Source organism: Ammospiza caudacuta, chromosome 6 (assembly GCF_027887145.1).
Source record: "Ammospiza caudacuta isolate bAmmCau1 chromosome 6, bAmmCau1.pri, whole genome shotgun sequence".
NCBI lineage: Eukaryota > Metazoa > Chordata > Aves > Passeriformes > Passerellidae > Ammospiza > Ammospiza caudacuta.
In genome coordinates, this window is record NC_080598.1 from 13,126,384 (window position 1) to 13,138,155 (window position 11,772).

An 11,772-nucleotide genomic window follows, 5' to 3' on the forward strand; every position below is an offset into this window, starting at 1 on the left:
GAGCCCCCCACCCTCCCAGTGAGGGCCCACGGAGCCGGAGCAGGTGATGCAGAGAATTTACTGCCCTATGTGCGGGGCTGGGGGCGCGGCTCGGCGTGGAGCCGGGTGTGCTCCTCCGCCCGGAGCAGGAACTCCTCGGGGCGCTCCTGCAGCTCCCGGGCCACGTCGGGCCGCAGCAGCCGCCGGGGGTCCGGGCTGTCCAGCTGCAGCAGCAGGTCCTGGAGCACTGCAGGGGCACGGGGGATGTCAGGGGGGCGCCCAGCCCCTGCGCCGTGCCCCTGCCCCCGCCGTGCCCACCTTGGATGGCGCGGGTGGCGGGCTCCCAGTGCCCGTGGCTGGTGAGGGGCTGGCACACGCGGCCCTCGAGGTCCACGCTGGGGTGGTAGATGGGCGTGCGGAGGGTGGCGCAGGGCGGCTCATGCGGGTGGTTCGGGGAGAAGGTCAGCTCGAAGCGGAAGGCGCCAGCGTTGTATGGGGGGTTGTTCTGCCGGGGTATGGGGGCACCTCAGCCCCCTCTGCCGCAGCGTCCATCGCGGGAGGGGGGGTCTGTCCAGCCCTGATACCCTGTGCCCCTCATAGAAACTACCTGTGCCAGCCCGAGCCCCTCAGGAGGGGAATCTCCACCCAGTGTCCTCAGAGGGACCCTCCCCAGTTCTGTCCTGCGGGGAACCCTCACTCAGTGACACAGCCCCGTCCCAAGGGGGACCCTCACTCAGTGACACAGCCCCGTCCCAAGGGGGACCCTCACTCAGTGACACAGCCCCGTCCCAAGTGGGACCCTCACTCAGTGACACAGCCCCGTCCCAAGGGGGACCCTCACTCAGTGACACAGCCCCGTCCCAAGGGTCACCCCCGTCCCTCCCACGCCCCCAGGGGCACATCCTTCCTCAAGCCCCCATGTTCCCCATGCGCAGGGGACCCCCCCGGCCCCACTCCCCAGGACTCCCCGCAGCCCCCCGTGCCCCCCGTGCCTCTCCCCACGCACGGGCAGCAGGAGTCCCGTCCAGCGCCGCACGTTCCCGTCCAGCGGCCGCACGTCGCGGGCCCCCTCCCAGCTCCGCGCCTCCTCCAGCTCCTGCGGGAAGGGGTGGGGCAGGTGTGGGCGGAGGTGTGTCTCCAGAGACCCCTCCATAGGGTAATCCTCCCTCCGGGACACCCCCCCTCTGGGCGGGGCCGCCTGCAGACCCCGCCTCAATAGGCAGGGTTTATTTACCGGCACGCTTTTATGGATGGGGCCCGAATTCTGGACACACCCCTGGGCGGGGCCGCCCCGCCGGGGAAACGAAACTGAAACGTGCCGGGGTGTTTGTCAGCCCCGCACCGGAGACCCTGCACCCCGGTACTGCTTCTCTCGCACCCCGCCACCGGGACCCCCGGCACTGACACCCGCAGCACTGCCTCTCCCCGGCACCGGGACCCCCTTACCGGGCGCTGACATCCCCTAGCACTGCCTCCTACCGGTACCGGGACCCCCTCACCGGGCACTGACACCCCCAGCACTGCCTCTCTCCGGTACCGGGACCGCTTTACCGGGCGCTGACATCCCCCAGCACTGCCTCTCTCCGGTACCGGGACCCCCGCCCCGGCACTGACACCCCCAGCACCGCCTCTCCTCCCCGGTACCGGGACCCCCTCACCGGGCATTGACACCCCCAGCACCGCCTCGGTACCGCTATCCCCGCATTGGCACTAACACTCCCCAGAACCCCCTTTCGCACCCCGGTACCGGGACCCGCGCACGGCGAGCTCGGCTGCCCCCGGTCCCCGCTCCGGTACGGACACCAGGATCCCCGCACCGGTACCGCAGCGGCACCGGAGTCCTGCTCCCGTCCCGGTGCCCCCGGTGCCCACCTTGGCGATCCGCCCGGCCATGGTGATCGGTACCCGGTGCCACGGGGATGGGCTCCGTGGGGTCACGCCTCCGGGCGGGCGGGACGCGGTTCTGCGGCCGCGCCCCCGGCACGGGTGGGTGGGCACGGACGGGCCGGGGGCGGCCGGCGACCCCCGTCACCGCGGGGTGTGCCAGGGGTGACACAGAGCCGGCACCCCGCGCAGACGGGCGGCTGACGGGAGCGAAACGGGACGCGGGGCCGCATCCCGGCTGCCTCCGCACCGCCGTGCCCGCCCCCGCATTACCGGCCGTGTCCCGGCTGATTTACGGGAAGCTCCTTAATTTTTAACTAGGCAGGGTCGGAGCCGGCCAGATCTCCCGGCGCCGCTGGACACGCAGGGACCGACCCGCCGGGCACCCAGGTGGGCCCGGGGCGCTGCCGCCCTCCGCCCCTCACAGCCGGTCCAACGGGGGGACAGAGCGGGGGCACCCCGGGATGGGGGTACTGGTGGGGGTGCGGGCGGTGCAGGGTGCGGGGTGTCGGGGTGGGGGATGCTGGTGTCTGTCCTGTCCTTGACCTGTGCCCTCCCGCCAGCATGGCCATCAAGACACTCTGGCTGCCTCTGGCCTGGCTGGTGGCCACAGCCACGGTCACTGTCACCCCGGTAAGTGCGGCTCAGGGACACGGCTCCCTGTGCCCGACACTCCTCCTCATCCGAGCCCCCACGCGGGTGCCCCATGCCTCCCTCACACATTTCCCTGCGCCCAGGTGCTCGCTCTGGAGGCCCCTCCCAGCTGGACGCCACTGTTTGGGGAGCCCCCGACACCTCCTGTGCCCCCTGTGCCCCCTGCTCGCACCCCCGCTCCCTCGCAGGACGTGGGGACCCCCAGCGCTCACCCCGAGGGGCTGCCGGGCTGGGGTGTCACAGATGTGACAGCGCCGGCGGGGACACTGGAGGAGCTGGACCCTGCAGACCATGGCTGGGGTGTCACAGATGTCCCCAGCCCCGCAGCGCCGGAGGGGCCACTGGAGGAGCTGGACACTGCAGACCATGGCTGGGGTGTCACAGATGCCCCCAGCCCCAGCCCCGCAGCGCCGGAGGGGCCACTGGAGGAGCTGGACACCGCAGCCAATGGTTGGGGTATCACAGATGCCCCCACCCCCAGCCCCGCAGCGCCGGAGGGGCCACTGGAGGAGCTGGACACCGCAGCCAATGGTTGGGGTATCACAGATGCCCCCAGCCCCACAGCGACAGAGGGGGCACTGGAGGAGCTGGACCCCATTGGCACCACGGCAGTGCCCCCGCCCGGCACCAGCGCCCCGCCGTGCCCTGGGGACGAGGAGGCGCCCGACGCCTGCGGGGAGCCCACGAGGGAGCAGCGGGCTGCCGTGGCCGAGGCTCTGGGCACCTTCGCCCTCCGCTTCTACCAGCGCATGGCAGAGGAGGCCGGGCCCGACGCCAACCTGCTCTTCTCCCCCATCACCGTCGCCACGGGGCTCTCGCACCTGCTGCTGGGTGAGGGGCTGCCCGCGGGCACCGGCGCCGCCGTGTCACCGCTGTCCCAGCCGGGCACCGAGCCGAGCCTCCTCTGTGCCCGCAGGCGCCCGCGGAGAAACCCAGGAGCGTCTGGCCGCCCTCCTGGCGTACCCGCCCGGGCTGCGCTGCGTGCACGGCGCCCTGCAGCAGCTGGCCAGCACGCCAGGCCTCTTCTCGGCCGCCCAGATCTTCCACAACCCAGGTGAGGCGGGCACCGGGTGCCGGTGGGGCGCCGCTCTCCGCCGGGCACCGGGGCTGACAGCGGGCCGTGCCGCCGCGCAGAGCTGCAGCTCCGGCCCCGCTTCCTCAACGACTCCCTGCGCTTCTACGGCGCCCGCCCGTACGCCCTGAGCGGCAACGAGAGCCTGGACCTGCAGCGCATCAACGCCTGGGTGCGGGAGGCCAGCAAGGGGCTGCTGCCCTCGCTGCTCTCCGCGCTGCCCCCCGAGCCCAGCCTGCTGCTGCTCAGCGCCGTCCATCTGCGCGGTACGGCTCCGCCACTGGGCATCCCCCGGGCATCTCCCGTGTATCCCCCCGGCCATCCCCCTGTGCATCCCCTCGGGCATTCCCCTAGCTTTCCCCCAGGCATCCCCCTGGCATTCCCTCGGGCATCCCCCTGAGCATCCTCCGGGCATCCCCTGGGTATCCCCTGGGCATCCCCCCGTGCATACCCCGAGCATCCCCCGGGCATCTCTCGGGTATGCCCCCGGCCATCCCCTGGGTATCCCCCGGTCATGCCCCGGGCATCCCTCGGGCATCCTTCGGACATCTCCCGGGCATCCCCCTGAGCATCCCCTGGCCATCCCCCCACCATCCCCCGGGCATCCTCCGGGCACGGGGCGCCCGGCGCGGCCGCCCCGGTGCCCCAGCCGCAGTGCCGTGTCCCCGCAGCCGCCTGGCGCACGCCGCTGGACCGCAAGAAGACGGTGCTGCTGCCCTTCCTGCGTCCCGGGCACCGCCCCCGCAAGGTGCCCACCATGACCAGCGCCAAGTACCCCGTGGCCTCCTTCAGCGACTCCCGCCTGCGGGTCCAGGTAGCCCCGCCAGGTGCTGGGGGTCACTGCTGGGGGGATGGTGGCATGATGTCACTGCAGCGGCACTAAGGAGGAGTGCCAGGCTGTGATATAGCTCCTGCGACACTCGGGGAAGGTGCCAGGCTGATGTAACTGCCCTGGCACTGAAAGGGGCACAGGCTGTGCCCTCGCTCCCCTGGGGCTTTGGGGGACGCCAGGCTGGCACCTCTCTGGTGGTACCGTGGGGGTGCCGGTCCGTGGGGTCCCGCAGTGGCCCTTAGGGGGGTTCTGCCCCACAGGTGGGGCGGCTGGAGCTGCACGGGGGGCTGAGCCTCGTGGTGCTGATGCCGCGGGAGCCGCTGGAGCCCCTGGAGAGCCTGGAGCGGGCGCTGGACCCCGCCACCTTCCTGGCGCTGCTGCGGCGGGCGGTCCGCACCCCGCCCCGGGCCACCGCGCTGTCCCTGCCCCGCCTGCGCCTCGACCTCGCCCTGGACGTGGTGCCTCTGCTCCACGACATGGGTAAGGACACCTCTGGTGGCACCGCTGGGGCTGGCTGGGTCACATCGCTCCCGGTGCGGTCACCTTACACGGGCCCCTTCCCTCCCCTGAGGGTCACTTTCCCCAAGGTCCCCAAAGGCCACAGTGTCCCCGGTATCCCCTGAGTCCCCCCCACCCTCCCGTGTCCCTGGTGTCCCCCATGTCCCCAGTGCCCCGGATGTGCCCCGCTGCCCCCAGCGCCCCTAAATGTCCCCTTACATCCCAGTATCTCCAAATTATCCCCAGCGGCCCGAGCGTCCCCATCCTCCCCGGTGTCCCCCTCATATCCCTGAGCGTCCCCTGGCGCCCCCCAGTGTCCCCGCTGTGTCCCTGTGTCCCCATGTCTCCGTCCCTCCGGTTTTCTCCTGACCCCCCGTGCCCCCGGCTCCCCTCGGTGTCCCCTCGGCCGCCGCTGCCCCCGCGTTGGGCGGGAGTGTCGCTGAGGCCGGTGCCGCAGATTTCGGGCTGTTCCTGGACGCGGAGCTGTGCGGGCTGGCGCGGGGCCCGGCCGCGGTGGACACGGCGCGGCACCGGGCGGTGCTGGCGCTGGACGAGGCCGGCGTGGAGGCGGCGGCGGCCATGGCCACCTCGGTGGCGCGCTCGGCCCTGGTGCTGGAGGCTCTGCGCCCCTTCCTCTTCGTCCTCTGGCACAACAGCGGCGACTTCCCCGTCTTCATGGGCCGTCTCAGCGACCCGCAGCCCTGACTCTGCTCCTCCTGTGCCTGTCCTCCCTCCTTCCATCTCTCCATCCTTCCCTCCCGCCCCCTCCTCCCTCCATCCCTGCCTCCTCCTCTCCCTGCTTCCCTCCTTCCCTCTCTCTTTTACCCCTCTCGTCCCATCCTTCCCTTGTCCCTCCTCCCTCCCTTCCTTCATCTCCTCTCCTCTCCTCTCCTCTCCTCTCCTCTCCTCTCCTCTCCTCTCCTCTCCTCTCCTCTCCTCTCCTCTCCTCTCCTCTCCTCTCCTCTCCTCTCCTCTCCTCTCCTCTCCTCTCCTCTCCTCTCCTCTCCTCTCCTCTCCTCTCCTCTCCTCTCCTCTCCTCTCCTCTCCTCTCCTCTCCTCTCCTCTCCTCTCCTCTCCTCTCCTCTCCTCTCCTCTCCTCCCTCCTCACTCCCCAGGGCACCAGGAGATCCCTTCCCCTCCCGTGCCTCAGTTTCCCCGCCAGCTCGGGGTCCCAATAAATGCACCATCCACCTCCTGCCTCCTGCGTGTGAGGAGGGGAAGGGACAGGCTGGGGGCACCAGGGACCCCCGTTCTGTGCCAGGCTGTGTGCCAGGGGTGGTGGCAGCGTGGGAGCAGGTGACAATCAGCACCTTCCTAAAAAAAAAGCGCCTTTATTGCCCTAGAAAAGCCCCGCGACCCCCGCGGCCGGTGCCACCCGGGGGGCGCCGGGGGGCACAGCAAAGGTGCCAAGGAGGGGGTGACCCAGCGCCCCTCCAGGTGCCCCCCAGTGCCAGCCGCGGCCCCGCCTCAGTCCCAGCCGTTCTCCTTCACCATGTGCGACATCTCGATGATGAACTTCCCCTCCTTGTACTTCTGGCTGCTCTCGAACGCCTGCTCCTGTGGAGGGGGACGGGGACACACACAGTGTCACCCCCGTGTCCCCACGGGCACTGCCTTCCCCGGGCCTTGGGGGTGTCCTCAGCAAAGGATTGGGGTGCCCAGAGCAGGGATTGGGGTGCCCAGGGCAGGGATTGGGGTGCCCAGGGTGGGGATTTCGGTGCCCAGGGCAGGTTTGGGGTGCCCAGGGATGCCCATGGAAAGGGTTTGGGGTGCCCGGGGCAGAGTTTGGGGTGCCTTGGGATGCCTATGGAAAGGGTTGGGGTGCCCAGAGCAGGGATTGGGGTGCCCGAGGATAACCATGGAAGGGTTTGGGGTCCCCAGGACAGGGTTTGGGGTGCCCAGGGCAGGGTTTGGGGTGCTCAGGGATGTCCATGGAAAGGGTTGGGGTGCGCAGGGCAGGGTTTGGGGTGCCCAGGGATGCCCATGGAAGGGTTTAGGGTGCCCAGGGTAGGGTTTAGGGTGCCCGGGGATGCCCATGGAAAGGGTTGGGATGCCAGGGTAGGGTTTGTGGTGCCCGGGGTGGGGACTGGGGTGCCCAGAGCAGGGTTTGGGGTGCCCAGGGATGCCCATGGAAAGGGTTTGGGGTGCCCAGGGATGCCCATGGAAAGGGTTTGGGGTGCCCAGACAGGGATTGGGGTGCCTGAGGATACCTGTGGAAAGGGTTGGGGTGCCCAGGGCAGGGACTGGGGTACCCAGAGCAAGGTCTGGGGTGCCCAGGAATGCCCATGGAAAGGGTTGTGGCCCCCAGACAGGGGTTGTGGCCCCCGGGCAGTGCCAGCAGCAGGAGGAGGTCCCAGCTGGGGGTGGCACTCACGTATTTCCAGCCCAGGGTGGTCTTGCAGCTCTGGCAGAAGATGTCGGCCACCGAGTGCAGCCCCGTGAGCAGCAGGCGCTGTTCGGCCGGCCCGCAGCCCACGTTCACCCTGCACCGAGCACAGCGGGGCTCCCACCACCGGCCCGGCACCCCCGGGCTCCCCTCCCGCCGCCAGCCCCGGTGCCCCGGTACTCACACGGAGTTGAACAGGTAGGCACGGCCGTGGCTGCCCTGGAAGGACTGTGGGGACACGGCGAGTGTCACCGGTGCGGCCCCCATGGTTCCCGCACCCCTCCCTCCATGTCCTGCTCCCATCGCGCCGCACTGCCACCGGCTGGGGACACCGTGGGGGACACCTGCCAGCCCGGGGACACTCAGGGGGACACGGCTACCTCCGTGGGAGCCACACGGGTCACGTTCCACCGCCAGCACACCGCGCCGTGGCGGGGGGGTAGGGGGGGGTGCTTCAAACTCAGCACTCTGGGGACACGGCAAGGGGACACCCGCTGTCCTAGGACACCCCGGGGACACGGCAAGGGGACACCCGCTGTCCTAGGACACCCCGGGGACACGGCAAGGGGACACCCGCAGTCGCAGCACACAAGGGACAGTGCCCGCCCGGGCCGGGGGTGGCGGTGGCACCTTGGAGATGAGCTCCTCGTGGCGGGCCAGGTGCGCCCGGCAGTGCACGCAGCTGTAGGTGCGGTGCGAGCGCGGCAGGTAGCTGCGGAAGGTGCGCGGCGGCAGGCGGGCGGCGGGCGGCAGGCGGCGGCGGGCCGGGCCCGGGGGCGGCATGGCGGCGGCGGGCAGCGCCCCGGGGGGCACCGCGCAGCCCCCGCACAGCCGCTCGCACGGGAAGCAGCGCAGCAGCGCGCCCAGAGCCGCCGTCCCGCCCGGCAGAAGGAGGCGGAAAAGGGGGGCGGCCTGCGAGGGGAAGGGGGGCGGTGAGGGGGGACCCCTCCGCAGCCTCCCAGGGGTGGGCGCTCCGCGAATGGAACCGGCTGAGAACGGGCGGAGTGACACCGGGACAGCGGGGACACCGGGACAGCCGGGGGGGCAACGGGGGGGCCGTCCCAGCATGGGTCTGGGGTCTCTTCTCGAAGCGTGGGGGAGTCCCCGGGAGTCCCCAGGGAGTGATGGAGGTCCTGAGGGGGAAACCTGCGGGTACCGAGCGGAGGGAATGTGGAACCGGGGGAAGGATGGTGGGAGTCCCGCCGGGAGATGGTGGGGGTCCTCACGGGGGTGATGATGATGGGGGTCCCAAGGGGCCGGTTGGGGGTCCCGGGGGGGGATGCCGGGGATTCCCGGGAGGCAGGAGGGTGCCGGGGGGATGTTTGCGGTGGCGGTGAAGGAGGACAGGGATGTCGCCGTGGTGGGGGGGGGGGGGGGGAGGAATGTCAGGATCGCTGAGGGACACGACGGGGGCTCGGTGGGGCTGTGGGGACTCGCGGCGACACGATGGGGGGGGGGGGGTACCGGGTTCCGTGGCTTCCCGGGAGCCGCTCACCGCCCGCCGCTGTCCCCGCCGCCGCTGCCGCTGATGTCGCCGCTGTCCCCGGGGCGGGCGCGGGGGGGCCCTGCGTGCCCGGGAGCCGCATCACGGCACCGTGACTCATCCCGCGGCCGTGACGTCACCGCCCGCCACCGCCGCCGTGACGTCACCTCACGGCCCTCCGACGTCAGCCCGGCCGCCGGGGATGCGCTGCGACCCCCGGGGCACCTCCCGCTCCCTCATGGCCCCCCACATTCCCATGGATACCCCGTCCCTCCAGACCCCGTGTCCCCCCGTGTACCCGTGTTCTGCCTTGTCCCCAGGGTCCCTCCGTGTGTCCCTGTCCCCCCGTGTCCCCATGTCTCGCCTTGTCCTCAGTGTCCCTCCGTGTGTCCCTGTCCCCTCGTGTCCCCCCTGTGAGATGTAAATCAGGCGGGGGGCGGGACTGTGTAAATGTCGTGCGAACGTCATGCAAAGGATCCCGGGACTCATCCCGAGGGATCGGGGGGGGTGTGGGAGAGGGGGAGCCCCACTGTGATGAGATGCAAACTCGGGGCGGGGCCGCAGGCGATATGCAAATGAGATGCAAACGAGCCGCAGGACCGGGACAGGACACTCCCCCTCCCCACGTGACCCGAGTCACTCGCGCTCCCGGCGCGCCTCTCTGACGCCACTTCCGTCTCGGCGGCGGCGGCCGGGGGACACCGGGCCCGGGACCCCCGCGTCGCCGTCATGGCGGACGACGGCGGCGAGGAGAAGAAGCAGGTGGCCAAGTTCGAGCTGGAGCGGGAGACGGAGCTGCGCTTCGAGGTGGAGGCGGGGCAGACGGTGCAGCTGGAGCTGCTGACCGGCATGGCCGAGGTGTTCGGCACCGAGCTCACCCGCAACAAGAAGTTCACGTTCGACGCGGGCGCCAAGGTGGCCGTGTTCACGTGGCACGGCTGCACCGTGCAGCTCAGCGGCCGCACCGAGGTGGCCTACGTGTCGCGGGACACGCCGATGCTGCTGTACCTGAACACGCACACGGCGCTGGAGCAGATGCGGCGCCAGGCCGAGCGGGAGGACGAGCGCGGGCCCCGCGTCATGGTGGTGGGGCCCACCGACGTGGGCAAGACCACCGTGTGCCGCCTGCTGCTCAACTACGCCGTGCGCCTGGGCCGCCGGCCCACCTTCGTGGAGCTGGACGTGGGGCAGGGCTCGGTGTCCATCCCCGGCACCATGGGCGCGCTGTACATCGAGCGCCCGGCCGACGTGGAGGAGGGCTTCTCCCTGCAAGCCCCCCTCGTCTATCACTTCGGCTCCACCACGCCCGGCACCAACATCAAGCTCTACAACAAGGTGAGCGTGGAGGGCTTGGCCCGGCTCGGGTCTGGCCCTGGAGTTCCCCGGGATTTCCCTGCGGGGTGTCTGAATCCCCGGGTGCTGTTTGGGGACGGCAGAACGTGTTTTAAAAACAGCCTCGTGCGCGGCCAGTCACCCCTTCCCAGCTGTGGGATGAGACAGGAGGACACGAAGTTGATGAAGGGAGACAGAGCACCTCCCCTATGGAGACGGGCTGGGAGAGGTGGGGCAGTTCAGCCCGAAGGAGGAAAGTTTGTGCCCTGACCTCAGAGCAGCCTTTTCCATCCTGAGGGCCTACAGGGAATCTGGAGAGGGATTCTTGTCAGGATCTGGAGTGATAGGGTGGGGTGGAATGGGTTCACAGTGAGAAGTTTAGGGTGGATATTGGAGAGAAATTCTTTTAGTGTGAGGACAGTGAGGCCCTTCAGGGTCGCCTAAAGAGGCTGTGACTGCTCCATCTCTGGAAGTGCCCCAGGCCAGGCTGGATGGGGCTTGGAGGAAGCTGGGCTGGTGGAAGGAGTCCCTGCCATAGGGAACTGGGTGGGCAGGGACATCTATTCCAAGCCAGACCATTCCACAATTCCATGATTTCGGAATGGAGGCCTTGAGAGTTCTGAAGGAGCTAGAGATGGTGTGGGGATGGTGTGGGGACAGCGTGGGGACACGGGTGCCTGGGTGTGACCCCTCCTCCCGCAGATCACGTCGTGCCTGGCCGACGTCTTCAACCAGCGCTGCGAGGTGAACCGGCGGGCGTCCGTCAGCGGCTGCGTCATCAACACCTGCGGCTGGGTCAAGAGCTCGGGCTACCAGGCGCTGGTGCACGCCGCCTCCGCCTTCGAGGTGGACGTGGTGGTGGTGCTGGACCAGGAGCGCCTCTACAACGAGCTCAAGCGGGACCTGCCGCACTTTGTGCGCACCGTGCTGCTGCCCAAGTCGGGCGGCGTGGTGGAGCGCTCCAAGGACTTCCGCCGCGAGTGCCGGGACGAGCGCATCCGCGAGTACTTCTACGGCTTCCGCGGCTGCTTCTACCCGCACGCCTTCGACGTCAAGTTCTCCGACGTCAAGATCTACAAGGTGGGCGCGCCCACCATCCCGGACTCGTGCCTGCCGCTGGGAATGTCGCAGGAGGACAACCAGCTGAAGCTGGTGCCGGTGACGCCGGGGCGGGACATGGTGCACCACCTGCTGAGCGTCAGCACTGCCGACAGCCCAGACGACAACATCTCCGAGACCAGCGTGGCCGGCTTCATCGTGGTCACCGGCGTGGACCTGGAGCGCCAGGTCTTCACCGTGCTGTCCCCGGCCCCGCGGCCCCTCCCCAAGAACTTCCTGCTCATCATGGACATTCGCTTCATGGACCTCAAGTAGGGGAGGGGCGGGATTTTCCTCCCCTGCCTCCTCCTCCCTGTGCTCCCCCCTTGTCCCCCCAGCGCGGTGTGACCCTGCTACAGCACCCGCCCTTCGGTTTTATACTTTTTGTACAATTTGCTATTAAATCTGGAAGCCTTTGCCGCTGGTGAGCGTTTGCTGAGGGTGGTGGGTCCCCGAGGGGAGCGGGGATTGCCGGCCCCGGGCTCCCCCCGCGCCCGGAGTGCGCAGCGCCCGGTCCCAGCCGCCCTCCGTCCGCCCCCTCCGGCTCCCGGTGT

General features: G+C 70.0%; 4 protein-coding genes across 4 annotated transcripts; 2 read left to right on the forward strand and 2 right to left on the reverse strand.

Annotated features, from left to right (window-relative positions):
- Nucleotides 1–42: 42 nt before the first annotated feature.
- LOC131559128 (ubiquitin-conjugating enzyme E2-18 kDa-like) lies at nucleotides 43–2,116 on the reverse strand. The gene is made up of 4 exons (XM_058807380.1): nucleotides 1,852–2,116; nucleotides 986–1,075; nucleotides 298–484; nucleotides 43–226 (listed from the first exon to the last, which is right to left on the reverse strand). The coding sequence occupies exons 1-4, from the start codon at nucleotides 1,870–1,872 to the stop codon at nucleotides 66–68; spliced, it is 459 nt and encodes a 152-aa protein (XP_058663363.1). The 5' UTR covers nucleotides 1,873–2,116; the 3' UTR covers nucleotides 43–65.
- On the forward strand, nucleotides 1,899–5,817 carry SERPING1 (serpin family G member 1). Its single transcript, XM_058807381.1, is given in 10 exon segments — nucleotides 1,899–1,965; nucleotides 2,185–2,211; nucleotides 2,214–2,253; nucleotides 2,427–2,496; nucleotides 2,601–3,348; nucleotides 3,434–3,571; nucleotides 3,652–3,855; nucleotides 4,261–4,403; nucleotides 4,682–4,901; nucleotides 5,377–5,817. Coding segments are annotated over 10 exon segments (1,905 nt in total). The 3' UTR covers nucleotides 5,625–5,817.
- Nucleotides 5,818–6,249: 432 nt separating this feature from the next.
- On the reverse strand, nucleotides 6,250–9,028 carry YPEL4 (yippee like 4). The gene is made up of 6 exons (XM_058806849.1): nucleotides 8,961–9,028; nucleotides 8,292–8,451; nucleotides 7,936–8,217; nucleotides 7,490–7,533; nucleotides 7,294–7,402; nucleotides 6,250–6,476 (listed from the first exon to the last, which is right to left on the reverse strand). Exons 1-6 carry the CDS (start codon nucleotides 9,026–9,028, stop codon nucleotides 6,387–6,389), a joined length of 753 nt encoding a protein of 250 aa, XP_058662832.1. The 3' UTR covers nucleotides 6,250–6,386.
- Nucleotides 9,029–9,327: 299 nt separating this feature from the next.
- Nucleotides 9,328–11,621, forward strand: CLP1 (cleavage factor polyribonucleotide kinase subunit 1). The gene is given in 3 exon segments (XM_058807422.1): nucleotides 9,328–9,446; nucleotides 9,448–10,123; nucleotides 10,823–11,621. Coding segments are annotated over 3 exon segments (1,467 nt in total). The 3' UTR covers nucleotides 11,495–11,621.
- Nucleotides 11,622–11,772: the final 151 nt, after the last annotated feature.